This window comes from Wasmannia auropunctata, unplaced genomic scaffold, assembly GCF_000956235.1.
Source record: "Wasmannia auropunctata unplaced genomic scaffold, wasmannia.A_1.0 LD335996.1, whole genome shotgun sequence".
NCBI lineage: Eukaryota > Metazoa > Arthropoda > Insecta > Hymenoptera > Formicidae > Wasmannia > Wasmannia auropunctata.
In genome coordinates, this window is record NW_012026894.1 from 861,243 (window position 1) to 886,452 (window position 25,210).

The 25,210-nt window shown below is 45.0% G+C and overlaps 3 protein-coding genes across 3 annotated transcripts in view; 2 read left to right on the plus strand and 1 right to left on the minus strand.

The window, feature by feature from the left end:
* LOC105453648 (neurobeachin) overlaps positions 1–25,210 on the minus strand; it is a 307,877-nt gene that overhangs the window by 24,909 nt on the left and 257,758 nt on the right. The window lies entirely within an intron of this gene.
* On the plus strand, positions 141–1,702 carry LOC105453646 (protein mab-21-like). The gene has a single exon (XM_011695780.1). It carries the CDS (start codon positions 527–529, stop codon positions 1,625–1,627), a length of 1,101 nt encoding a protein of 366 aa, XP_011694082.1. The 5' UTR covers positions 141–526; the 3' UTR covers positions 1,628–1,702.
* Positions 3,114–7,463, plus strand: LOC105453645 (protein mab-21). The gene has a single exon (XM_011695779.1). The coding sequence runs from the start codon at positions 5,191–5,193 to the stop codon at positions 6,286–6,288; it is 1,098 nt and encodes a 365-aa protein (XP_011694081.1). The 5' UTR covers positions 3,114–5,190; the 3' UTR covers positions 6,289–7,463.

The following is a 25,210-nucleotide window of genomic DNA, read 5'->3' on the forward strand; positions in this document are numbered from 1 at the left end:
CTACATATCGATAGCGACGGTACAAACGGCAGGAGGAATAGTGGTGGAGGAACGACAGGAGGCGTGGTAACAACGCGCACGCTCCACGTGACCCTGTCGTTCTGAAGGCGGGACTTCAGCAACGAGGCACACAACTACAACGAGCAGTAGAACCAGCCGGTGGTCAGCGACGTTTTCTCTGTCGTCGCGCGCGCGGGACACCTCGAGCCGCGCTCGTTGCACGTACAACACCTGCCGCGCGATTAGGCACGCACGATTCGTCCATCCGTAACCCGTTTCGGCGACCTTTTTTTGAGACGGCAAATTTTGAGCATTGCCTCACCCCCGACCCGAAAATCGGGGCGGCATCGACGCAGCGCGATCGCCCGGGTGCCGTCGAAATCATGCACGGGAAAACGATTGACGATAACAACAACGACACCAATGACATGTCAATTCGCGAGTGAATATGCGGACGAGAGAATGAGACTCGCTCGTTCGAGGCGGGTGAGCATCCTCAGAAACGTCGGAAGCGGACAGTCTCGCCATGATGTTGGTTCCACAAGATATCATGGGTGGCCCATCGAAGATGCTGTACCAGATGAACAAATATTACGCCGAGCGAGTACAGGCTCGCATGGGCCAGGTGCAGAAGACTATACGGGAGGTGTGCAAGGTCGTGCAGGACGTGCTCAAGGAGGTCGAGGTGCAGGAACCGCGCTTCATCTCCTCGTTGACCGAGTGCAACGGCCGCTACGAGGGCCTCGAGGTGATATCTCCGGGTGAATTCGAGGTGGTCCTCTACCTGAACCAGATGGGGGTTTTCAACTTCGTCGACGACGGCACCCTGCCGGGCTGCGCCGTGCTGAAGCTCAGCGACGGGCGCAAGAGATCCATGTCCCTCTGGGTGGAATTTATCACCGCGTCCGGTTACCTGTCGGCCAGGAAGATACGCTCGAGATTTCAGACTCTGGTGGCGCAGGCCTGTGACAAGTGTAACTACAGGGACTCGGTGAAGATGATCGCCGACACGACCGAGGTAAAGCTGCGGATACGGGAGCGTTACGTCGTGCAGATCACGCCGGCGTTCAAGTGCTCCGGCGTGTGGCCGCGATCCGCCGCACACTGGCCGATACCGCACATCCCCTGGCCGCATCCTAATCTGGTGGCGGAGGTCAAGACGGAGGGTTTCGACCTACTGTCGAAGGAGAGCGTCGCGCTCCAGGGCAAGCAGTCGGCGATGGAGGGTGACGCCTGGGTATTGTCGTTCACGGAAGCGGAAACCAGGCTGCTGCAGGGCGGCTGTCGCCGCAAGTGTCTCAGCATACTCAAGACTCTGAGGGACCGGCATCTCGATCTACCCGGGAATCCGGTCACTAGCTATCACATGAAGACCCTGCTGCTGCACGAGTGCGAGAAGCATCCCCTCGAGACCGAATGGGACGAGGGATGCCTGGCCGATCGTATTAACGGCATCTTCCTGCAGCTGATATCCTGCCTGCAGTGTCGGCGATGTCCGCACTACTTCCTGCCGAATCTCGATCTCTTCAAGGGAAAGTCACCTAGCGGTCTGGAAAATGCCGCGAAGCAAGTTTGGAGACTTACAAGGGAGTTGCTCACGAACAGCCGCGCGTTAGAAAAGCTTTAGCGTTCTCCTCCTCCGAAAGCACGAGAAAACGTGCGATGATGTGAGAGAGAGAGAGAGAGAGAGAGAGAGAGAGAGAGAGAGAGAGAGAGAGAGAGAGAGAGAGAGAGAGAGAGAGAGAGAGAGAGAGAGAGAGAGAGAGAGAGAGAGAGAGAGACACACAGAAACGATGACACGTGTAACACAATTTTGAGAACGTTTCTACCGCACGGTACTTACGTGCTTCTCCGATACTACACGCCAACAGTATTGTAGTTACTGTTATTACTTAATACACGCTTGTATCAAGGGCTTGGTGCAAATTTTTACAAATGATTCTCGATACGTAAGCTATTTTAAACCGTACTTGTTTTCCTTTAATAACAATCGCGATTCAACGAAGCAATAATGTTCCTCGAGTAGATAATTCAAGCTTTTAATTTTTTCTAAGCAGAGTCGCATGAAAATCAAATGGCCATATAATTAAAAATCTAGCCATAATTCTTTTTTCGTCTGTGCAGCTATTGTATTTTACTTGTTTTAAAATTGATTACATTATTTATATGTACAAGCAAAAATTTCGCGCATAAAATTAAATAAAAGAGTACTTTTGTGAATTTCACGAACAAAACAAAATTTATTTCTTGATCGTTTAGCAAACTATACGTAATTAATTTTCAAAGTCGAATGATAGCCACACAAGTAGATGGTAATAAAATTTGCACAAATTATAGAAATTTAAAAAAAAGAAAAAAAGCGAAAAGTATAGATCAACTAAATTACTTAAATATGCTGCAAAATATACATATAATTTAATGATTTTGTTTCATATCATATTTCAATCATTCATGACTTTTTCTATAATCAATATATTAATGTTTTACTTCAAATTATGTAAATTGCTGTAAAATAAGCAATATTACGGCAAATAAATTTATAATTCATGCGACTAAGTTAAATACTAAGTACGGCTCTTCTCAATAGTTGATGTAAAACATTATGTTTGCAATGTATATGCTGTGCAATTCTGTTGAAGTAGAAATTTCGTATAATTGTTTAGTAATAATAATTACTCCATTTCAATTATAAAACAACGAAATATCAGAATGATAATAGCAATAAGGTAAAAAAGATGAAAAAGTAAAATCCGCAGACATAATGTTCTCTAAAAGTTTAATAATATTCCGTACGAAACTGTATTAACGAACGAAGATTGACACTTCAGACATCTTAATAAAACAAGATCATTTTCGCATTATTTAGGAAACATATGAACATATAAAATATATAATACGTTCCGATTATTATTACAATTATCTCTTCCAAGCAGAATAATGTGATTTTTGTTATTCTTATTGACCTGATATTTATAATCGGTTAGCAGTAAGCTTCCGACGGTAGTTTCACTACTTATTGTTATATGTATATATGCGGTATACATACTTCTTTTTTATTATTTAAATGATATTTATTTTATAATCAGATCATTATATATATTTGAAACATAAAATTGTACATAATAAATAAAAACATTCATTTCATCTTCATCAATTAAACAATTATTTACTTTGGAAATAAATTATCCCACCTTTTATCTTCGCGATTCTGAGTTTTTGTTCATCACATTTTAATATTATTCAATAAATTATATGTATCTTTAAAAATGTAAAAACGTATACATTTTTAAGTATATCAATAACAACTAATTATATCCCGTATTAATAATTAAAATAATTTCGACATAAAAAATACTGTTTTAATATAATCGGCATGTAAAATACAATGTTTTTGTTTTAGTAAACATTGCCTCGACTTGGCGAATTTATTTTTATGAGACTTGCTAAACGTGATTTGGTTCGTAAATTTCACGTTTCGTAACACGCAACGTTAAAATATGATCGTATCTTCGTCAATTAACTTTCAAGTAGTTTCTCTCTTACAAGAATATATTTTCCTTAATGTGTTGTATATCCAATTGTGATACGCGTGTACTGTACAATTATTATGCCGAATACCTGTACTTAACGTGTTTGTTATAGAAGCCTTGAACGACTCGCTGGCAGCCGAGACGAAGACTATCATCTTCATTATACGCCTACCTAGAATATCACGTTCTTATCTTAATTTTATCCTTAACGTTCCGCATCTCCCTTTCCCGGTGATGACATTCGTTAACCGGTGCCATTCACTTTTCTTGCTTTACCACGCGTTCGACCATTTCCAAATGCGTATGATAATTGTTATTGCACTCTAACACGAACAGTAAAGATCTCTCTATTGACTGTGGAATCTGAAATTACATTCTCCACCGCAAGAAACTGCAGCGCTTTTATCATTATAAGATATATTAAGATATACTAACATCTTTTTATCCTTTCTAGTTTTCTTCATTGAAGCTGTACTCTTCTTTATTTTATATCACGTGAAGCGATACGGAAATAACAATTGGATAACGCGATTGTTTCATCAATGCTAGCAATGATATGTTATTTACTGCAATTGTTATTGTTATGAATGTTACAATTATCTTCATTTTTAAGAAGTAAAAGTATTAATTATATTTGACACTTTGTGTGTGTCTTAATTAAAGACACTTAAATATTTAATTTATCTTCCAAAAAAGGACATTTCTCTAATCCATAAGTCGATAATTCAATAAGTCGATTATAATAGTCGAGAATAATTATTCCCAGCAAACACAGATTATAACTGCAATGTTGCAGCAGCATTGTAACATTTCAGCTATATTGCAGAAATATTACAATGTTGCTGCAATATTGTAGTTATAATTTATGTTTGCTGGGTTACATTCCATCGACTTCTAATGTTAATTTTATAAAAATAAAATATCATCGACATGAAAGACTCCGAGGTAACTCTATCTGGCAGCGCAGACACGATTGTGGTCCACCATGTCGAAAATTTCGGAATAACTAAAGGGGCTGCAGAGGAGGTACCGTGCCCTCGTGGATGGGAAATAAACTAAGCAGTTCCTGCATAATTCATGGAGAGGAAGAAGGGCTACCACGAGGGTTGCCTCGCGTTACCTTCGTTCCCCTATCGTGCACGCTACCACATGAAACTCCACCGGAGTATCTGTACCGGATCGATCTTGTCGGTCTGGTGCAGTTAACCACGCCCACGCAGCGTGGCAGACCTCCGATTGGCTAAAAAATCTTGCCAGTGGGCGTAATCTGCCAAAGGAGGCGTGCCAGCAAAGCTGTGCGTTTGTGCTTGCCGCGGAGGATGGGTGACGCGGAGGAGGTAGACATCAGCGCAGTCGGCAATCTGCTCCTGCACGGAGACGCTCGTGATACCTCTTCCTCTCGCTTCGTTGGTGTCTCCGAGGCGCGGCGCGATTCCTGGCGAGCACCAGGTGATAAACGAGATCTAACGAGATCAAACGCCGGTTTTCTCACGAGCGACGGAATCTCGCGTCTTCCCACAATGCGGTAGAACGCGCGAAGTGACTCGATGACAACGCGAGGCAGGGGAGAAGGCCTGGATGAGAAGATATAAGAATATAATGATCTGGAGAAGCTGAAGACAGTATAATAACCATCCGTGTGGACTACGGGCGGTGCACGATGCTGGTACCGCCTGATATGATTTCGTCCCACTCCAGGATGGTCTATCAGTTCAACAAGTACTTCGGCGAACGGGTGATGACCAGGAAGAGTCAGGTGGCAAAGACCATTCAGGAGGTGTGCCGAGTTGTGCAGGATGTGCTGAAGGAGGTGGAGGTGCAAGAGCCGAGATTCATCTCGTCCCTGACGGATTACAACGGCCGGTTCGACGGCCTCGACGTCATCTCGCCGACGGAGTTCGAGATCATCATCTATCTAAATCAGATGGGCGTGTTGAACTTCGTGGATGACGGCACCCTGCCGGGCTGCGCCGTGCTGAAGCTCAGCGACGGGCGCAAGAGATCCATGTCCCTCTGGGTGGAATTCATCACCGCGTCCGGCTATCTGTCAGCCAGGAAGATACGCTCAAGGTTCCAAACGTTGGTGGCGCAGGCCTGCGACAAGTGCACGTATCGGGATTCGGTGAAGATGATCGCCGACACGACCGAGGTGAAGCTGCGGATACGCGAGCGATACGTCGTGCAGATCACGCCGGCTTTCAAGTGCGCCGGACTCTGGCCCAGGTCGGCCTCCCATTGGCCGATCGCGCATATACCCTGGCCGCACCCGAACATCGTCGCCGAGGTGAAGGCGGAGGGTTTCGACATGCTCTCGAAGGAATGCATAGGCTTACAGGGCAAGCAGTCCGCCATGGAGGGCGACGCCTGGGCGTTGTCGTTTATCGACGCGGAGAATCGATTGTTGCAAGGCGCAAGTAGGAAGCGCTGTCTTAGTATACTGAAAACCCTCAGAGATCGGCATCTCGATTTACCGGGAAATCCGGTCACCAGCTATCACATGAAGACTCTACTGCTCTACGAGTGCGAGAAACACCCGCATGAAGCGGAATGGGACGAGGCTTGCCTGGCCGAGCGAATAAACGGCATCTTTCTGCAGCTAATCTCCTGCCTGCAGTGCCGCAGATGCCCGCATTACTTCCTACCGAATCTCGATCTCTTCAAGGGGAAATCGCCGAGCGGCCTGGAGAACGCCGCGAAACAGGTGTGGAGACTCACCAGGGAGTTGCTGACGAACAGTCGCGCGCTCGAGAAGCTGTAGTGACCCCGACGCTGCTGTGATGCTGATCGTCGTACGATTCGTGAACTGATCTCTCGCAAATCTTGTCACACGTTCCTGTAAACTGCAGCGTCGACGACTTCGACGCGCGAGTAAGATACGTCTAATCATACAATGGCCGTGCAAGAATTACTACGTGAGAATCACCGTGGAGACCAGAGACTCTCTCTTTCTCTCTCTCTTTCTCTCAGGCTCGCGAAAGAAGAGACGTTTCTCCTGATTGTCGTCATCCAACGCACTGCCGAGTCATCGGGAAGTCCGATCTGCATTTTCCCGGATTGCGCAGATCTGGAGGATCACACATGTTTTCGATGATGTTCCCCGAAGATGTTTAGTGTGTGCCGATAGCAATCCTCGCGAGATTAATTACGCGCGCCTATATGTGATGTTTGGTGAACACGTGATCGACTCGCAAGACGATCGAATTAGTGCCATAAATAATCTCTCCTCGACGTTAGAGACAGATTTCGTTTCTACTCTGTCGGCGCGCGAAATATAAAGTAAATATATTATAGCCGCAGAGAGTTATCAAAATTCAGTTCGTTGCAAACGGCGGTTTGCAACACGCTGTGACGACGAGCGTGAAAAACAACCTTTAACCCTGTGGTACAGGAATCTTATTATCGAGCGAAAAAAACGACTATTCTCCGCGTTTAACTCTTTAAGATCTTCAAATCTGCGTCCGATGGCTATTTAAAGGTACAGTTTTCGAAAGTAACAACAACTATTTCTTACGATGTTCCTTCATAACTTTCGAATATAATACTTCTTACTTCGGAGCTCGTAATCTTCGCGAATCTTTGAGCCTAAGACCGCAAGCACTGCCATATCGACACTTAAAGAGTTGACGCGACTCGATCAGAGTTTTAATTAACATTGAATAATATGTTTTCTCTCAACAAGCTGACTGATATGTTCGTTCTGTAGTTTTTGTGATCGCGACCACGAGTTAAAGGGTTCTCTCTTCGCCGCCAATGTAAATAAAACTTGAAAGATATTTATTGAACTGTAACGAAAATGTGAAATATAATGCTATTTATATGGAAGCCTGGTCGCGTCGGTTGATGACACATCACGCACACCCACTTTCCTTACCCCCACAAAATGTGCCCGCCCGAAAAATCGGCCCGTAAATATCGCCCGTACCCCGGTTGATAGTCGCCGCGCGACGATCGTTAAACGCTTCGCTCGCGATGGACGGAGCGCGACGGAGCGCGAGAGGGGCCAGTTAGGCCTCGTAAATTTTACAGTCGCTCTCGCACTTTTTTTGTCGTTTGCCGTCGCCAATGGGGCACCTCGAGGTGAGGAGGAGACACTTGGAGAACGCCATGCACGCGCACGACTGTTCGCGTCACGACCGACGCCTAGCGACGGCAAGCTAACGCGATCCGCCCGGCGCGATCGCGTCGCCGGGGAACAGAATGGAATATTCCGCGTTTCCGCATATTTTTATCGCGTGCGGTCCGGGATAACTTGTTTATCGCACTTTTCCTAAAGGCCATCCGACGCGCCAAATGACTCACGATACATGCACCAAATACAAATAGGCTGGCTATTACGAAAAATTACTTATAGGTTTTATGACATGAGCGCGTAAATTCCTCCTGGTTATCTCCTCGCCGATTTCGCTTCCCTTCACTTCCCTTCCCTCTGCGAGTCTATAATTATTATCGTCATATGTTACTCCTTTTTTGTTTCTCAACTTAACTGCCTTCCCTTTTGATAAGCTAATTGGGCCTTATCTCAATGTTTTACCGCGAACTTATAGACGCAACGGCCTACGTAATAACTTGCGGCGAACCGCGCGCGCGGACGGGTTTTAAACAGCTGCTCCTAACACGAAGAGGAGCACCGTCCTTGTATAGGAAATGCAAGGAAAAGAAACGCATTAGGTTGATAACCAAATGGCCTCTTGAGAATTATATTACGCGTCGTTTAAGTGTTATAGGCACCACGGATAAAGTCTTACGAATAAGATATTATTTCATAAAATATTATCACCTGGCTACTACAGAACTGATTTTGCATGTTCGGTTGTTACATTAAACTTTTACTGACTTACAATTAACAGCTGCAGATTGTTTATATAATTAACAACAAATATATCATTATACTGTAGATATAAAAAAAGAAGAGTATGTACCTTCTTTCTGAAAGATATAGCGCGGTAATTAAAAAAAATCTACAGTAGAACTCCGTTTATTCGAACGTGTCGAAGGATTGACAGTTCGGATAACCAGATAGTTCGAATAATAAAGGCTCACTTATTAGTTTCGATGATAGGAACTGACGTACTTATTAGTTTCAATAATAGGAACTGACATTCAGAAAACTGAAGTCGAACTTTTACTATGCAAATGATTCGGATAATAAGGCTTATGAGTTTGTAAATTTGGAACTGACCACAAACTTGTTTGTGTATGACATTCATTTTTACCAATGTAGATTAACTTAATGTCGGTTTAACTTATTTTTATCTTTTCTAATTCTAAGAATTAGAAAATATAATTATTTACTTCATCATTTTATAATTCTTAGAAATCTCCCGTTCTTAGAATTAGAAAAAGATAAAGTAAATTAAATCGAGATTAAAGTTAATCTACAGAAAAACGGACACGAATGAATAAACGGAGTTCTATACTATAATTAATTTTCATGCAGCACGAAAGATTTCCATACATTCGCGATTTTCTTCAAGTAAAACGTAATATTGTAAATTAAATAGTGATATTGGCAATCTTGGCAGAAATATACATAAACTCCGAAGATCGCTAGTTAAATGCGCGGCGATGGTTAAAACGTAAGGCAGTCATGCGAAACGAGGCTCGTGTACGATTGTTTTCAATTAATGAACTTTACAGGCGTATTTCAAGCCAGCCGAGCACATGTTTCAAGAGACACTTTACTCCAAGTGCCTAAAGCCTAAACGGAAGTAACAAATGATTTCGCACGCGTAATAGATTTGAGACCTGATGCGCGTCAGTTGTAAAGACTCATCCCAGCTGGCGCAAACGGCTGTGCAAACTGGCATCCATTCAAACAACAATTACTAATAACCGTGTTTGTCGTATGTGCATCAGAGAAACATCAAATATGCCTGCCTTTGCGCGCGATCTTTGAGGATAGTCTCCGTAAGTAACGGGCGAAATTTTCCGCTTTACACGAATAAAGTTTTCAACGTCGACGCTGATCTTGCGTTCCGGCGGGGACAATGAATTATCCGAATTAATTCGTAATATTGGCATAAACTAGCGATTATGTATGTGAGGCAGTCACTAAAAAAATAAACTATTATTTACAAACGGCAATATGTGCATATAGAGAATATAAAAAAAATTATATTTAACGCTATTTATACAGAAAAAGACATAAATGAGAATGTCATTAATGTCGAGACCTTGATCTAGTATGTATTTCCTTTTAGTTTTTAACGAGCGCAAGAGTGATCAACTATACCAGTGGTAATTAAATCCGCAATTAAACCAGTAAAGCGAGTAAAGCCAGTTACTCGCGTGAATTACTTGGAATTATCTTTCAAAAACATGGAAACACATTAAGAGAATATATTGATTTGTTCGATAGTATGTAAGCAAGTGAAATTTACATTGATAGCAGTTTCATTAAATATGTAGCGTGTTCCAAAAAAAAAAAATATATATATATATATTCGTACATCCCGTAATAGATTTTCCACTCGCATGGAAAAAAGTCAATTTCTTTTGCCAGTTATACATAGATAACGATTTTATTTGATATTCTTAGTGCAATATTAACTCCTCTCAAACCCGTCGAATCGCATCGATGAGAGCACGGAGTAGAATCGAAAATTTCCCCTGTTATTAGATTTTATTTTACGTTCCGCAGCAACGAATAATAAAACGCTTCGTACGTGTATATACACTTCTTCGCACAACACGCAATGTTTTTAAATTTCAGATACCACGTGCCGGTTGCACATCGTAACTTCGCGAGGCGGCTGCAATTCGACCTGAATGCGCAACAACTTGTACGAACAAATTTACATGCTTATCGGTTTATCACCGTAACTTTCAAGGCGGCTGACAGGCGACCGCTTCGGTAAACCGTAGGAACAACAAAAAAAAGCCATGACTGATTAGAAGCAGAGCAATTACAATAAATTATTATTCATAATGACAAATTTAATCGTTAGGCTCGCCGGCGACGCAAGAATAAAATATGATCGTTCAATTAAATTATACGTAAATCTATTAATAACACTGTTCTCAACATATCGATGCATTTATCATTTCAACTCAATTACTGCCAATAACGACGGTGTGTCGCCACAGAGTTTATCTTCACTTAAGATCGTTAATGCCTATCATAAGACGGATAATTCGTAATCAATGAGGACTTATCCTTCCCATTGATGGAATTCAACTTGAAAGTAAGAAATTGTGTCTCTAAAGCAAAACTAAATTTTATCTCACATTGAGGAAGATAACATTTTGCATTTTTTCCCATCATTTGCGAAATGGATTATCGTTTTACGTATGCAGCGTGCGGAAAAGGTCTGCAAGAAGAGCGGAGAAGCAACGAGAGGAACGAGAGGAAAGAGATCTGGTTGCAGCATGCAAATGACTTCGGTCGTTCTTTTCCTTTTCCCTTACGGTGTGTTCTGCAAGGGGGGTCCGCGCGAGGACGCTTTATCATTGCATCGGTCGCCCCCGTCCGGTCCCTCGAATTCGGCGCGGACCGCGCGAGGCTGCAAGCGCGAGACAAAGGCAAGGAATCCGCGAAAGCGAACATTGTAATTGGCGGAGGGTCAGGAAGAGGATGGCGACGGACAGGGACAGAGGGAGGAACACACACAGAGAGAAAGAGAGAGAGGATCGCTTCGAAGTCGGAGTCGGAGAAGCGTAGGCCGTGCAGATCCGTGATCCTCACTCCGCACGCCCGCGCTCGCGCGAGCATGCTTGGTACCGAGCGAGAGCGAGCGGCCGGCACCGATCCGGCTCTCCTCCTCTTCTTCGGGGTGATCTCTCGGTTGGTCTCCTCGAGACCGGCACGGACCTCTCCCGCTATAAAACGTTCAGATAAAGCCGCGATGTTTATATGCAGGGATCGCGGGCGAGGGGAAGAGAAAGAGAGAGAGAGAGAGAGGAGCGCCGTGTAGAAGGAGAGATATACCTGCTGGCCGCGCGCGCCGACAAAATAATAAGACAAAAGACGCCGGGGGGTGGACGATGGTGAAGAGGGGAGGGGGGAGGAAGCGGACTGCGCGATCAGGTAGGAGCAAGAGAAGAAAGAGCGAGGAGGAAACGAACGCTGTGTGGAGAGATAGGACCCGTGCGACCGGGGAGGATGGGGAAAGAGAGCTGTATTGCAGACGCAATGGATGCTGCGGTGCGCACGAAAGAGCAGGGGGAGGGGAAGGGGAAGGGATGCAGGGGCGACCAGAAAAGGAGGAAACCGGACAGGAATGCACGGACGAATGCGTCGTGTTACGGGCTACCCGACCGCGACGCTTATCTCGCGAGAGAGTGAGTGAGCTCTCATTAGAATCTCCTCTCCCGCCTAGCTCGACCGGCTGGGAAGAACTCGTGGACGACGGTCCTTGTCGCGCGAAGAGACTGCACCGAGAACTGGAACGGGATTGTACGTTACACATCCGTAATTTGCGTTTATCGCGAATGGTCGAACGCCACGCGATCAACGTTTGTCTACCGATTTCCATAGAGAACGCTAACGAGCGCGGAGTACCTTTTTATTTCTTCGTGGTTACATAAAACACACAAGACTTTCTAAGATCGGCCTCTTCGAGAAATAAACGTATGCAGCGGAAATGGATAGAATCCATCGTTATTTTCTCCTTATATTTTCGGTCCAAGAGAAACTTGTGTTTTTATGTTGAAGATGACAACTAAATAATATCAAATTTTCGTAGAATAGAATTTATTCAGAATAATCTGTCAATTGCACGTCTGTGAATTTTAGACCACTGATCCAGTTACATCCTGTATGCGAATCTTTCGGTTTCTTTCAGCGACGCCGAAATTTTTAATTCACGAGAGGCGGATACGCCCGTGTACATTTTACATCTCAGCCTTCAAAGCCCGAGCGCAGCTTATATGTCAGGTCGAATTTTGGGCAACTCATCATACTCTCGCTGTGTCTCAATTTTATTAGGCCCTCGACCGAGCCCTCGTCCCTCTCGAAAGAAAAAAAAAAAGAAAAGGAGAAAAGCGTTCTAACCTACCGGTAACGCGATACCGTCCGTCAAACTTTTTCCTCTCTTTATGCACGCGTGAGTTTGTAAGACACCACACGAGAGAGCTGCCGCGGCGGTGGAGGCGCCGAAACGAGATTGTAAAAATAACGCGGGAGCGTTAGTTGACCCCGCCCAAATTGCGCTCGCAAATCGTGTCGGTAGAAAAATGTAAATATCTTCGGTATCGTGAGGTATTTTTCTGCATTCAATAAATTGTGATCAACACCGTCGCGTAATTTACATCACCGAAAGACGGGGAGAAAAAAAAACTTGTGCATAAATCGTCCGAATTTATGGACTGTTATCGTCCGATACCTGTTAGTAATGTGTACGGATAGCTGTCAGTCTCTAATGTATTCACGTTTAACATTCGTAGAAATTGTTTATAAATTCGGCGGAGGAATCCATTAACACCTTGAACGATAAATTCTAATCGTGAAGTATCGGACTAGAACTACACGCGCGCGTGCTTAAAAAAACGTTAAAAACAACAATACCTCACAGTTACTTCTCTAAAGTCTGAATTGCATTAACGTTATTTTGATTTTAAACGAGGCTTAAAACAACTCTCTTTAAAATTTTAAGACAGAGATAGAAAAGGAGAATTTTAAGCCTCGATTAAAGTCAAAATAACGTTGGTGCAATCGAGCCTAAACGATATAAATATATATATTTTTTTTAATGTTTAAATTTTACTTCTATAACCATAAACTCTATATGTATATATGTATATATAGCGCTCGGTTTATTTTGCTAGACCGTCAAAAGACTCGCGATAATTTGGCCTGTTTTGCAACAAAGGTAATCTCGATTGCGACGAGACCGCTCTTCCTTTTGGGTCGCATGTGCGCTCTCGTACCCCGCCGTACTCACCCCCGTGACTTAAGAGCACTTACTACCGGCATTATCCTACGGAGCCGTTACAGCTTTATGAGCAAAACCACTTAGTGTATCGCGACCGTGTCGGCTAGGGTCATTGCGTGCTGACCTGCAACATTGATGAGAACTGCGAGGGAGAAGCAACGCGCGCCTCGAATGTGCGTCAGGAACACGTCGGCACGCGAGATCGCTGCCGCGAGGGGTAACGTTTCGCGTGCAACGCGGAATCGGTGTGCTTAGCATTCTGACACGCTCCGAAAAGCTTACGTTAATCTCCGTATATATAATCCTTCCGGAAAAAGAACTTTCTCCAGTCACGGCGCGATTTTATGAACGATTGACGAGGCACGGAGTTGCGCTTCGCTCGGTTTGCGAATACATATCGAGGTCCGCTCGGACGGGAACTGTCGGAATGTAGGAATCTAACCGAGACACTTTCTCAAGACCGAACCCACAAGATCATCGAGGTATCGGCGATCGGCTGTTAAAGCCCACGTCTCCGCGCTACCGCGACTGCGTTATTACGCCCGGTTGCACGCAACACGGACGCAGCGATCAGAAATCCACACACGAAAGAGACGCGACGAGAGATGCCTTGCAACTGGCATAAGTGGCTCGATATTAACGTGGAAGATAAGCGAAACGAGCGCAAGAGGTATATCGAGGGTTAATAAGATAAGCTTTAAGCCGTTGGGTAATCTCTCCTTTATGAAGTTCGATGTGACCGGTGTTATCGCGGTGGCAATAATCACACCACTTTGCGTTTAACGGGCTTAACGAGCATCGCTTACCGGCACGCCGGACGGCGAAACTACAAAGTAACCGCGATAAATGACCTTTTTACGGTCCACATCGGATACGTCAGCTCGTCCTCATCCTCCTTCCTCTCCCACCGGCGGACGCATCCTCGCCGGAGGTTCGCGATAAACGTGCATCGAATTCGTTCGTCGATAGACGTGCTCTTTATTGCCCCGAGGAATGCGAAATTAATGGGATTTTTCAATAAGATCCGAGCGCACGAAACAGGTCTCGTTTTACGGCCGCCCCGTTCGGAATGGCGCAGATAACGACGTTGAGTGGGTGAGAAAAGTGTCCCGGGCATCCGGTGATCTGGTTAACGTTCTGGCGAAAGAGAAAGAGGGAGTGAGACAACCGGGCCCGGCCCGGAGTGAAGGGGAGACGCCTGATGCATGCGGAGGCGGCGCGCTTTGTTCTACCGAGAAGTCACTTCTTCTTCGGATACTTTCAGGGTCCCTCCTCCCCTGCTGTATGCACCGCTGTCCGAAATCTGTTAGGTCCCGAATGGGTGTCTCAAGACGCGTTTTACTAAATCAAATGGGGAAACGGTGGAGAGCGCGTCCGAGCTGGTAAACTGGCTCTAAATTTCGAAGTGGTAACTTTGTTGTGATCTGCCGGGAGCGAGGCGTAGCTTTAAGTGCTGCTACTTCCGGAAGAAACGCAAGCGCTTTTTCCGTTTCTTCTTTTTTGTATAGGAATAAGCAAAAAAAATCAACGTCAACCGAATCAACAATTTTAGACTTTGTTCTTAAACTCTGACGTTTGTTTGAACACGGTAGAGTGTTGAATTTTTCACGCGAATCTTTTGCAAAATATTTCACGTACAAATTTTTTTTCATACACAGAAAGAACGATTTTGTTGAAAGATCTAAAAATTTTGCTAAAAACAGATCTGAAGATAATTTTTTGTTGATCAAAATAATTTGTTGGAATGTTAGAACTGATAAGCATAGCTATAAAACGTTTTGATATTCTAGCAATCACTTTGACTTTCGCACAAAATTATTTTGATTATCGAACAAAAATTATTTTCAGATCTGGATTCAGCCAAAATTGTTCTTTCCGTGTACCAGATATTAACCACCACGAGCGCGTATTAAATTTGCAAGGAAACACCGGAGCGGAACCGCCAAATGACTCCGCCACGTGGCACCGTAATTTTTCGACGAACACAATTCCCGTAAAAACTTGGGAGGAAAACTCGCGATCGCTATAATTCACGAGTAGATTCTTGCAACTCGTGGCAAATTGATACAAACGATCGCCACCTCCGTACTCAATCCGATAAAACGTCCAGGGACAAAATGTTATGATAGCCGGCGTGAGCAACGAGAAAAGTTTTATCGCACTCGGGATATACCCCAGGCCAATAAACCAAGCTCTTACGCGAGATTAAAAGATAAATAATTCGGCAAAACGCGGAATATTCATAACAACCCCGGCAGCCGTCTATTCGCGACGCTAATAGACGTTTGCGAAAAGCGTTTTATGCCTCTACCTCTAACTCAGGGCGAAGAAATTTAATCTCCCCGGACTGCTGCGACCTCGGTAACAGCGTTATTACTGAAAGGGGTAAAGGACGGTCTAAGTGCACGCGTGACATAATCTATCATCGCGATAAATTAATCACTTTTAATTCGTGTCGCATTAAATTCTTTTCTCCTTCGATTACGGATTTTTGTACAATATTTTAAATCATTAATTTTTATTTCTTTTATAAGTTATTCTATCATATCAACAATGTGATGTAAAAAGATTTTTCAATTTAATGGCAGAAATTGAGTGTTCAATATTATCCTGTTTAAGAAAAGTAACGGTGATTAATTGCGTGATACAACTCTCGAAGCTTGGCTAAAGCCTGACGCATATTATTTCTTTTTTTTTTCGGTAAAATCCGTGACAACCTGTCGCGTTCGAACGGACCGGAATGCATCACGCCAAATCGGCGCGAATCCGAATTCGATTAGTTTAGGGGGTGGCGTCGACCTCTGTGTGCGCCTGCCATATACGAGCGGAGATTTATGTTTGTAAAGTGCGCCCTGCTCCACGATGACGCGTGGAGGGGAGGGTAGGGGAACGTTCCGGTGGAGCGCGGGCGGGAATAATCGGCAGTCATCCGGCTTTTCCCGGGGGAGGCCCGACCGGAGTTTTGTGGGAACGCGCGCCGACGAGAGGAGGGACGGCGAGAGAAACAGCGCGCTACGCGAACATCACTCTATTTCTGGACAGGGGAGTGCCGCGGGATGAGAGAGGCGGAGGGCCCGCAGGATTGATGCATCCTTTCGCTTGAATTATCGCCGCGAGTCCTACGAGATTCCCCCGTTTCCCTCCCGTCCCTTTTCCCATTTTTTTCCCCTCTGCTTTTTTCCCGCCCTTTTCCTAGTCCTTTTTCGCGCCTGCTCTCCCGACCACCGTCGTTTGCCGACGACGTCAAGTGTATCGTCTGTTTACGCTCGTATCTTCAAAGACGACGACTGCCGAACTATTTTACGGAGCGCGCCTTGGATGCGCATTGAGTGTCGGTTTAACTGCACAACATGCACAGCTCTTTATGCACGTGGCATCTAACGTTACATCGTTAAACACCTCGTTTTGCGATAACTAATGTACTCACCGATAACTCCAGGACAAGGCTCAAGTGATCGTTGTACAATATGTTTATGTACTCACCTGCAAGCAAAAAGATATTAAATTTTAGAGATGGTTACAGATAATTCAATTATTTAAACGTTTATATTTAAACTGACTACTAAAATATTTAATTAAAATTCGTTCAAATTCGACATTTCTAAATTTTTAATCTCAAAGATGTTTCACGCGAGTATAAAAATCGCTTATAAAAATTATCTTTCCTATAAGAAATCCGTCTTTCGATGCGTGTTACCTCTCATCAATTCTCTCGTGTGGTAACTGGTAAAAATAAACTTTATAATCGCAACGAATGGGAGATTCGTATTCGTTTCTCGTTCGCGCGACACCGTGAATACCAAATAGAACGTAGTGCCTGCTGTACCTTTAAAGTGTCCGGTTTATAAACGTTCTTCAAGAAAAATAACAGTCACGCAGAATGCGACGGAGTGACCAGTAGCCGGTCACGTACAAGACGACATTAACAAGTTAATGCTTCTCTGCAACTAATTTAAACAGTCCGGCTTTTCACTTCACTAAACTCTCACCAACTCTATATTTCACTAACGTTTCATTCTACAATGTAAAAATTGAAAATGCCAACAATTTTTTTCAATTTGTTTAAATAATTTTTTTCAGTTTACTTTAGCAAAATATTATCACAATCACGATGCGAAATATAAGAAGATGAATACAGGTGATTGTTTTCTTAACGTGGACAATAACTAAATAAACGGTTACGTTTCTTAACCAATCATTATCTGCAAGATTAATCTGTGGCAAAGACTCGTATGCAATAAAAATTCGGCCATAGGGTAGAATCTAAATTAGCGTATATTATAAAAATATTAGTATTGTGTGTTCTTCGAGATGTGGGCGGTTCGCGGCGAGACAACCTCGGGCGACAGAAGATTAAATCGATGTCGATTTCTATCTAACGTGAGAGAGAAAGAGAGAAAAAGAAACTGTCTTATTATCCAATTAAATAAACCTTCTTTGCGTTCTACTAGAGTTTAATTATATAATTATTATTCTTAAGATTTCTGCGAAAGATTTCAACTCTTTCCAACGCCGAGAAAATGCGGTTCACCATTATTGCAAATACCAGAATCACGCGTACACTAACGTATTACAAATATTTTCGCCATTATGTGTGACGTCCATCGACAAGCTGCCAACAATTAATCCGGACGAACAACGCAAGGAAACAGCGTCGTAATCCTATACTACCCAAGAACCCCCAAGTTAAAGCGCATAGAAAGCGAAGCGGGACGGAGGAGCTAGGCCTGATCTCGTATCATATTTCGTGTTATTCAAATACCAACAATGCCATTAAAGGATTTCGCTGGTAATCCTTTCCTCGCAGTCGGCGAGAAAGAGAGAGGAGCCACGGCTTGCACGGCGAGAACACCGAATGGCACAATGCACGGCGGACAATCTGCTCTGGGATAAACGGACGCGAAACAGCCGCGGGACAATGCGACTAGGCCTATCTACGAGCTTTGTTCTTGCCGATCAGCCGAGTCCCTTCTAGCTATATTATAGTAGTACATTTTCTTCATCGCGAGATTCGAATTTTGCGACATCGAGCATTACATTTAAAATCGTCATTAAGTATAAAACATTAAATAAAATTATTATTTATTATTTATTATAAATTATTTTTAATAAACGGCAGAGCATTGATATTTTATTTTTAATATTATATCAATATAATTTCTTCGATAGTTTATATGTAAAATAACAGTTTACTGCCAAGAGTGATCGGAATAAATTTCTGCCACTCTTTTGTCACTTTAAGCCTCGGTCCAGTGCGTACGGTTTTCTGAGATAGAAAACGGTGATCGGATGGGAATGAAGCCATCGCCAGTAGAGCATCCCCAGCTCGACCGTTGGTTCGGAAACAATCACATTATATTTTGTACATCAAGTCCTGTCTACCCTCGCAAACTCCGATGCCAGGCTCCCCCTCCGGGACTAACCGGACTAATGTAATGTAATGATCCCTTATTCCTTTAAGCTAGAAACAAATGAACGCCTAAACTCGGTTACTTTGATTAAGTCATTTTCAGCATGAGACAGGACAAAATACTATCTCTCTCTCTCTCACTCTTTCAAGGTTTAGTAAAGATTCTCTGTTTTCTATTCATTAATCAAGTCTGAAGAAATTCAACGTTCTCTCTCTCTTTCTCTCTCTTTCTTTGTCATGGATTCAAAATGATCATATATTTTTCAAGTGTAAAAAAAATCGCAGATTTACCAGCTATAGCATATAGGAGGAGACGGAGGGGAAGTCAATGAATAACGCAAGCGAGTTTCATTCGCGCACAAGGCGGTTGTTGAATTCGCAATAAATTCCGCTGAAGATGATGGGTTAGGCTAGGGATCATTAAGCCGCGTATTATAAATGCATTAAATACTTCGCGGCGATGGGATGAGTCAGAATCTCTCCACCAGTAAGCGGGAAGCCGGATTCTGAGAGGGTGGCAGGTGGCGCCAATTTTACGGGCCGGCGGCTGTGACGGATGTAACGAGACGCAGCTCTGGAGCGCATTCTGCGTGAGCGTTCGTCACACGTGGTCGCTTCGCTGGGCACGACGTCACGGCTTGTTTTATGGGAAACCGGGGGTGTTCCGAGTACGAGAGGATCAAAAATCATCCCCTTCGCCGCGTTACGCAGCGAAGGATCACTCTCGCGAGATTAGAAACATAAATGCAAGCATACACGTTATACGAATGATTATTATCTCCTATTTCGTTTTAATTGTCGTAAATAGTTGCGAATATCGAAAATTCAACGTTGTTAAATTGATAATTCGAGTCAGTATATCTGTAAAATTTACTCGCGATAATGCTCTAGAAAAAAAACTGCATTGCGGATTGTCAGAATAAATTCTTTGGAATATTAGCAGATTTAATCTCGTAAACAACTTCTCGCGCTAAGTTATCTCACGCGTGAAATTATCTCCAATTTCTACGAAACGTTGCGTATGTCGCTGTATATTATACAAGGACGCGTGCGTTCACGTGGATCCCAAGAGCTACTCCATTCATCCGCGACGTTCAACTTTCACGGATGACCGTGTTCCGGTTGAATCATCGGTAGCAAGATTCCACAGGTCGAGTTGTACCACGGATTTTGGTGACCGGCGGTCATCTCTCCTCAGGAATTTCGGGCGCGCGTTGAAGTCGCGGCCGGGGCCGCCGATCGGAGCTGCCGTGATGAAACGGAGACAGAGACGTTTTAGCGCTGTCGTTAATCATCGTCACCTGGCCGTCCGTGAAGCGGCTTCACTTCGCGACCGTAACCGATACGGCCTTATCGATCTCACGATAATGGACCGTGCACGTGTTACGCGTTAATTCTGGCTCGCGTGTACGTTATACCTATATCCCCTTCGCGCGGCGAGAGGAGAGGTGCTCCTAGACGCGACTCGACGCTCCAACGGGAGCTATTGTGCCAGGCACTCCGACGACCAGGGGGGTTTTCCTAGGTGTTGTACCTCTAGCCAGGTAGGTACGGACGGTGCGCGTGGCTCATTAGCACTAATGAGTAATGAGTCGATGATTAGAGGAGGCGGTCCGGAGGCGTGGCGCCACCTTGATCTCGCCGACGAAGCGAAAAGCAAACCCCCCCTCGTGTTCCCGCGCGTTCCTCCGCTTCCTTTGCCGTTCTCTTTTTACTACCTCCGGCTTCGTCTTATTCGTGTCTCGTATTCCTCTTGTTTTAAAGGCCTCTCTCCGTGGCCCCGGCCGCAGATCTCCTCCGGGCCGCATCGCGGGGCGGCTGACGTTAAAGTACGACTAGGATCTCTCCGCCGGACCACGTTGACCGGTATCATGTTACCAAGTACTTTATTGGAGCAGGTATAAGAAAGAGGGGAACTTTTGTCAAGAGTTTTTTTTTTCGGCGCGTAAAACGTATGCGTGCGCAAACGTTAAATTAATTCCGATACGCCCGACGTACTCCTCGTACGAATTAAGAACGCACGTTAATTTAGGGAAATTTTTACGATCTAATGAAGTAGTGAAAGAGAGAATGCGGAATGAGCTGAACTCCCCCCCCCCCCCGTCGTACTTGTGGAAGGTAAGGCTGCAGTAAGGAGAAAATCGGCAAAGATAAAAGGCATTGTTGGCTTGACCCGAGGCGTCGAGCCCCGCGTCAAGATGCTCACGTCAATTCCGTCGCGGCTTCTCTGATGCTGTGCTACTCTGATTAGGTCGTTAAGTTTGCTAATGCGCCCATAAACCTCCTAATTTAACGAACGATACCAAACAGTGCCTTCGTCCACGTGCACAGCGCGCGATATAAAACCAACCCCGGCGCGCGATTTAAGGCTACTCGAAATCTCGCGCGGGATTGCGTGCCGCTTTTATCAGGGCATAACGTTCACTCTCGTTGCAGTTTGCGAAACGGAGAGCGGGCCACGGTAAAAATAGAATCAGAAAAAAAAGGATATCAGTGAAAACTGCTATAGAGAGAGGAAACAGTGGCGATAGGCGAGAGACGTTCACGTGATATTATTAACCGTTAGAACACCCTCTCGGCTTGCAACGTGAGCTTCGGGGTCAATATGCTGACGTACACGCAATCTCCTCAAGCGTTCCTCATCTTCACCCATGCGCGCATACCTTTCGCTTATATACAGTATATCAGCCCGTGCACAAACACGAAGAGTTTATCTACGTGATTATTAAACCAGATGAGATCCCGGACAACAGGATATTATTTCACGTAACCGCTACATAGGATCTGGATCCGCTCCCTACGTTGCACATATTTCCCAACTATAATGAGTTTCGCCGCGGTACACTCCTACACACACCCGATGAAGGAAGCGATTCGTGACCCTTAATCGTAAGTCGACGCGACGTCGCGCTCTCTTCTTCCTGGTCGGCGGCGCTCGCGAGCTCGATACAAGTATATACGTACGAAAGAGAGCACGTTCGCGGGTAAGAGGACCGTCGCGGCGTAGAGAGGAAGCAAACGATCGGAGAAAACCACATGAGAAGGAGAGCGTGCGGGGATATAGAGAGAAAGAGTTTTGGGTCGTGAAGTCGGTGTCCCGCGGCTAGTGTCAACGTTTGACTTTACGAGGGAGCTGGCAGGCATAAGAATGGGAGAAAGGCCGTGGCTCGCAGGGGTCCACGAGGTACAATGGCCACCCGTCGCGGCCGAGACCAGCCCCCTCGACTCCCGGACAAGTTAATGTTATTCCGCATCATCCTCGTGTAGTTGCGTTTCTATTAAATAGACGTCAATCATCCGATCCGGCGAAGATTTATGCTTCCCATCGGTAGACAGGGTGGGCTCTCTCTCTCTCTCTTTCGAAGCGGGAGGGACATGGATTTTTAATAACGGTACGGTGCGCGCCGTGCGCGGAGTCGCGGAGATGCCACGGGTTTCCTCATCCCAAGAACAAACGGGATATTCCCCTCCTTTGAGGAATTTCCTTTCAATTTTACCCAACAATTTCATCCGCCAGCCGCATTTAAACGCGGTCTTATTATCATCAATGTTGCTACTGTATAATTTTCCTTAACGGCGCTGTCATTAAGCAACGTGTCGATAAACACAGCTCTACCAAGCGCCTTCGCCCGAGTACCACGCTCGTTTCGTAATGCGTAAGATATGCACGAAGCAGAGGAGGATTACCGAGAAATGTCTCGCGTGCAATCTCGCGGAAAACGATAGGTTAACCCCCTTCCTTTGAGACACCGCCGCCGCCGCCGCCGCCGCCGCCATCGCAGTCGGGATCCCTTAAGAAACGCCGTTTCGAAACCCTTTTCCTTTTTCCAAGAGGGTAACCTGATCCTGTTATTCGCGCGGCAGAACTCACGAGTTGCCGTGCAGGATGTGCCCGTCCTCCCAGTTCTTTTTTTCCTTTTACTCGCGCTGTTTTCCTCGGAGTATAATATGCGTGAAGACGATCGGGTGGAAGATAAGTGAATCCCTTGGGTTACCGAGTCAAGCAGGTATCGAGGATGCACCGACAACGTACGACATGCATATCATCAGTAGCCAAGGACGTTGTAAAAAAAAAGATCGTAAATATACGCAAGCTAAACAATCTTGTGTTGCGGAGCGCGTTATTATTAGTTATTAAAAGTTAGAAATCAATAACATTTTTTGTTATTTATAGAACCTATTATGCATGTTGATAACGATTCCGCAATGGTAAACAAAAAATTGTATGAGAAGATCAATCGAAAATTAACGAATCTAAAATTAATTAATGCGTTGAGTTTATAAAAGATGAATTGTCGTGCGATTGTTGTGCGATTGTCGAGAAATAATAAATAGCCTTTTTACATCATTCACACCACGAATCCTATAAAGATCGCCATCGGTATCTCTTTTTCAATTCTCAAAATCTAATACGAGCGTCACGTCCATGTTCACCCAAGGAAGTTTTTTCTCCCGGTACAAGGTGTCGCAGTCGAGCCGGTCTCCACTCCCTTCGCCACGGAGTACAACTGGAAGTCTGGTGGAAGGCCTGCCAGGTGACGGCGGCGCCTCGGACCACATCCATCTTCATGTTCGGGGCCTGTTTGGGTCCCATCCCTTCGGTCTCTCCATCCTTGTGCGGCTCACGCAACCCACGGAGTTGAGAGGGAGAAGGGAAAGGAAAGAAGAAAGAGAGAGAGAGAGAGAGAGAGAGAGAGAAGAGGTATCGCGCGGGAAAGGGAGACGAGAACGAGCTCGAGCTTGCTTGTTATTTATTAGGAGGTTCTCGTTAAGGTCCATCCGAGTCCACGGGGCCCGTGGATACGGCGGAGACCTGTCACACCCGCGTTATCTGACCGACCGCATTGTTTTAATCTCCCACCAAACATCGTCGTCGCTGTCGTTCCCTCTTTCTCGCGTTCTCTTTCCTCAAGGCTCTTTCTCTCTTTCTTTCTCTCTTTCTCTCTCTCTCTCTCTCTCTCTCTCTCTCAACTTATGCGGACTACGCCCGTCGCGGTGAACCTGTGCGCGAGAGCTCTCGCCATCTTGCCGTCGTCCTCGTCGCCCTCGTCGCCGTCGACGTGAGACGAGGTAACCCACGAGGCTTCTCTCGTGAGATGCCTATCGCGGCCGCGGCGGTTTCTAGTCAGGAACATCGGTGGCAGGCAAAGATGCGGCCTGTTGTCTGCCGCCGGAGATTGATTACGTCGCCATCCGGGAATTAAATAAGCCACGCGATGGTTTCATCCGTCGGCGACGTGGCGGGTCCGGTCACGGGATCTTACCTACCTAATTCTATCATGAGAACTTGCGAAGCTCCCGCGATATTGGAGCGACTATATTGACGCCGTGATAGGGCAATTATACATGGAAAAAACGATTTTGTTGAGATGATCTAAAAATATAGCTACATCTGAAAATAATTATTTAGAATATCCATGGAAAATAATTATATTGAATACGCAAATTGATTAAACTCTCAAAACTTCTTGCAACATTATCATCAGCTTGAGTGTCCTATATAATTATTTTGATGGTCCAATAATACATAATTATTTTCAAATCATCTATATCTATAATCTCGGTTTTATATATGTATACTTTCACAAAAATATTCTTTCCGTGTAAAAAAATATACAGTTCCAGAAAAATTCTTGTGAAGAAAGGGAAAACTACTTGTACCACTTTACTCGCATTTCTGTAATAGAAATGCAAATCACGTCGCAGAATTTCAACTATGTGAACGTTTATGCGACTGGCCTTTTCGCAGAGAGAGATTTCCTGCTCGATAACTACAAACTTTATACGCGCAATAAACTTTTTTCGCAGGTCATTCCCGAGATAGCCTACAGAATATTCATATCCGATGTTTAATCGCCCATCGTTGTTTAGTGCCCGACTAATGATTTTACGGGCGTGCGTAAATTAAGTGATTTGAACATGCCGGAGAACATCGCCGCTTGTCGCGTCGTTGCTGTATATATACGCGTCGAAGTTTATCCGCGATCGCACGTGCGGCTTGCGAGGCGAAAGATAATGGGCAATATCAAAGCGAAACGGATGGCGCGGTGGCTGTTTACCCCGAAATCGCCTCTCGGAACCGTTGCGGACGTTACGGACGTAATATACAGCTCGCGGTATATCACAGCCCGGGATCGCGGACGTTTATGAGCGTGGGGCTGAAGGTATTTCTCGTAGGACGACGATATTGGTACAATGTCAGGTGTCTCCACGGTACCGTGCCACGTACGGATAACCGTTTCCTCCCAGTCCTTACTTTTTGAATCAACCACCCACGCGCCGCTGGCCATCGCCGCCACCGGCGCAACCATGTGCACCACCGTCCGAAGAAGACCCGTCCGTCGCGCCGCTCGCCCACACAACAAATCAAGCGAATCTTTTAATTGCCTGACATCTTT

Excerpts from the sequence above, each read along its gene's own strand:
- LOC105453645 (XM_011695779.1), top strand. The coding sequence starts at position 5,191 with ATGCTGGTACCGCCTGATATGATTTCGTCCCACTCCAGGATGGTCTAT.
- LOC105453646 (XM_011695780.1), top strand. The coding sequence starts at position 527 with ATGATGTTGGTTCCACAAGATATCATGGGTGGCCCATCGAAGATGCTG.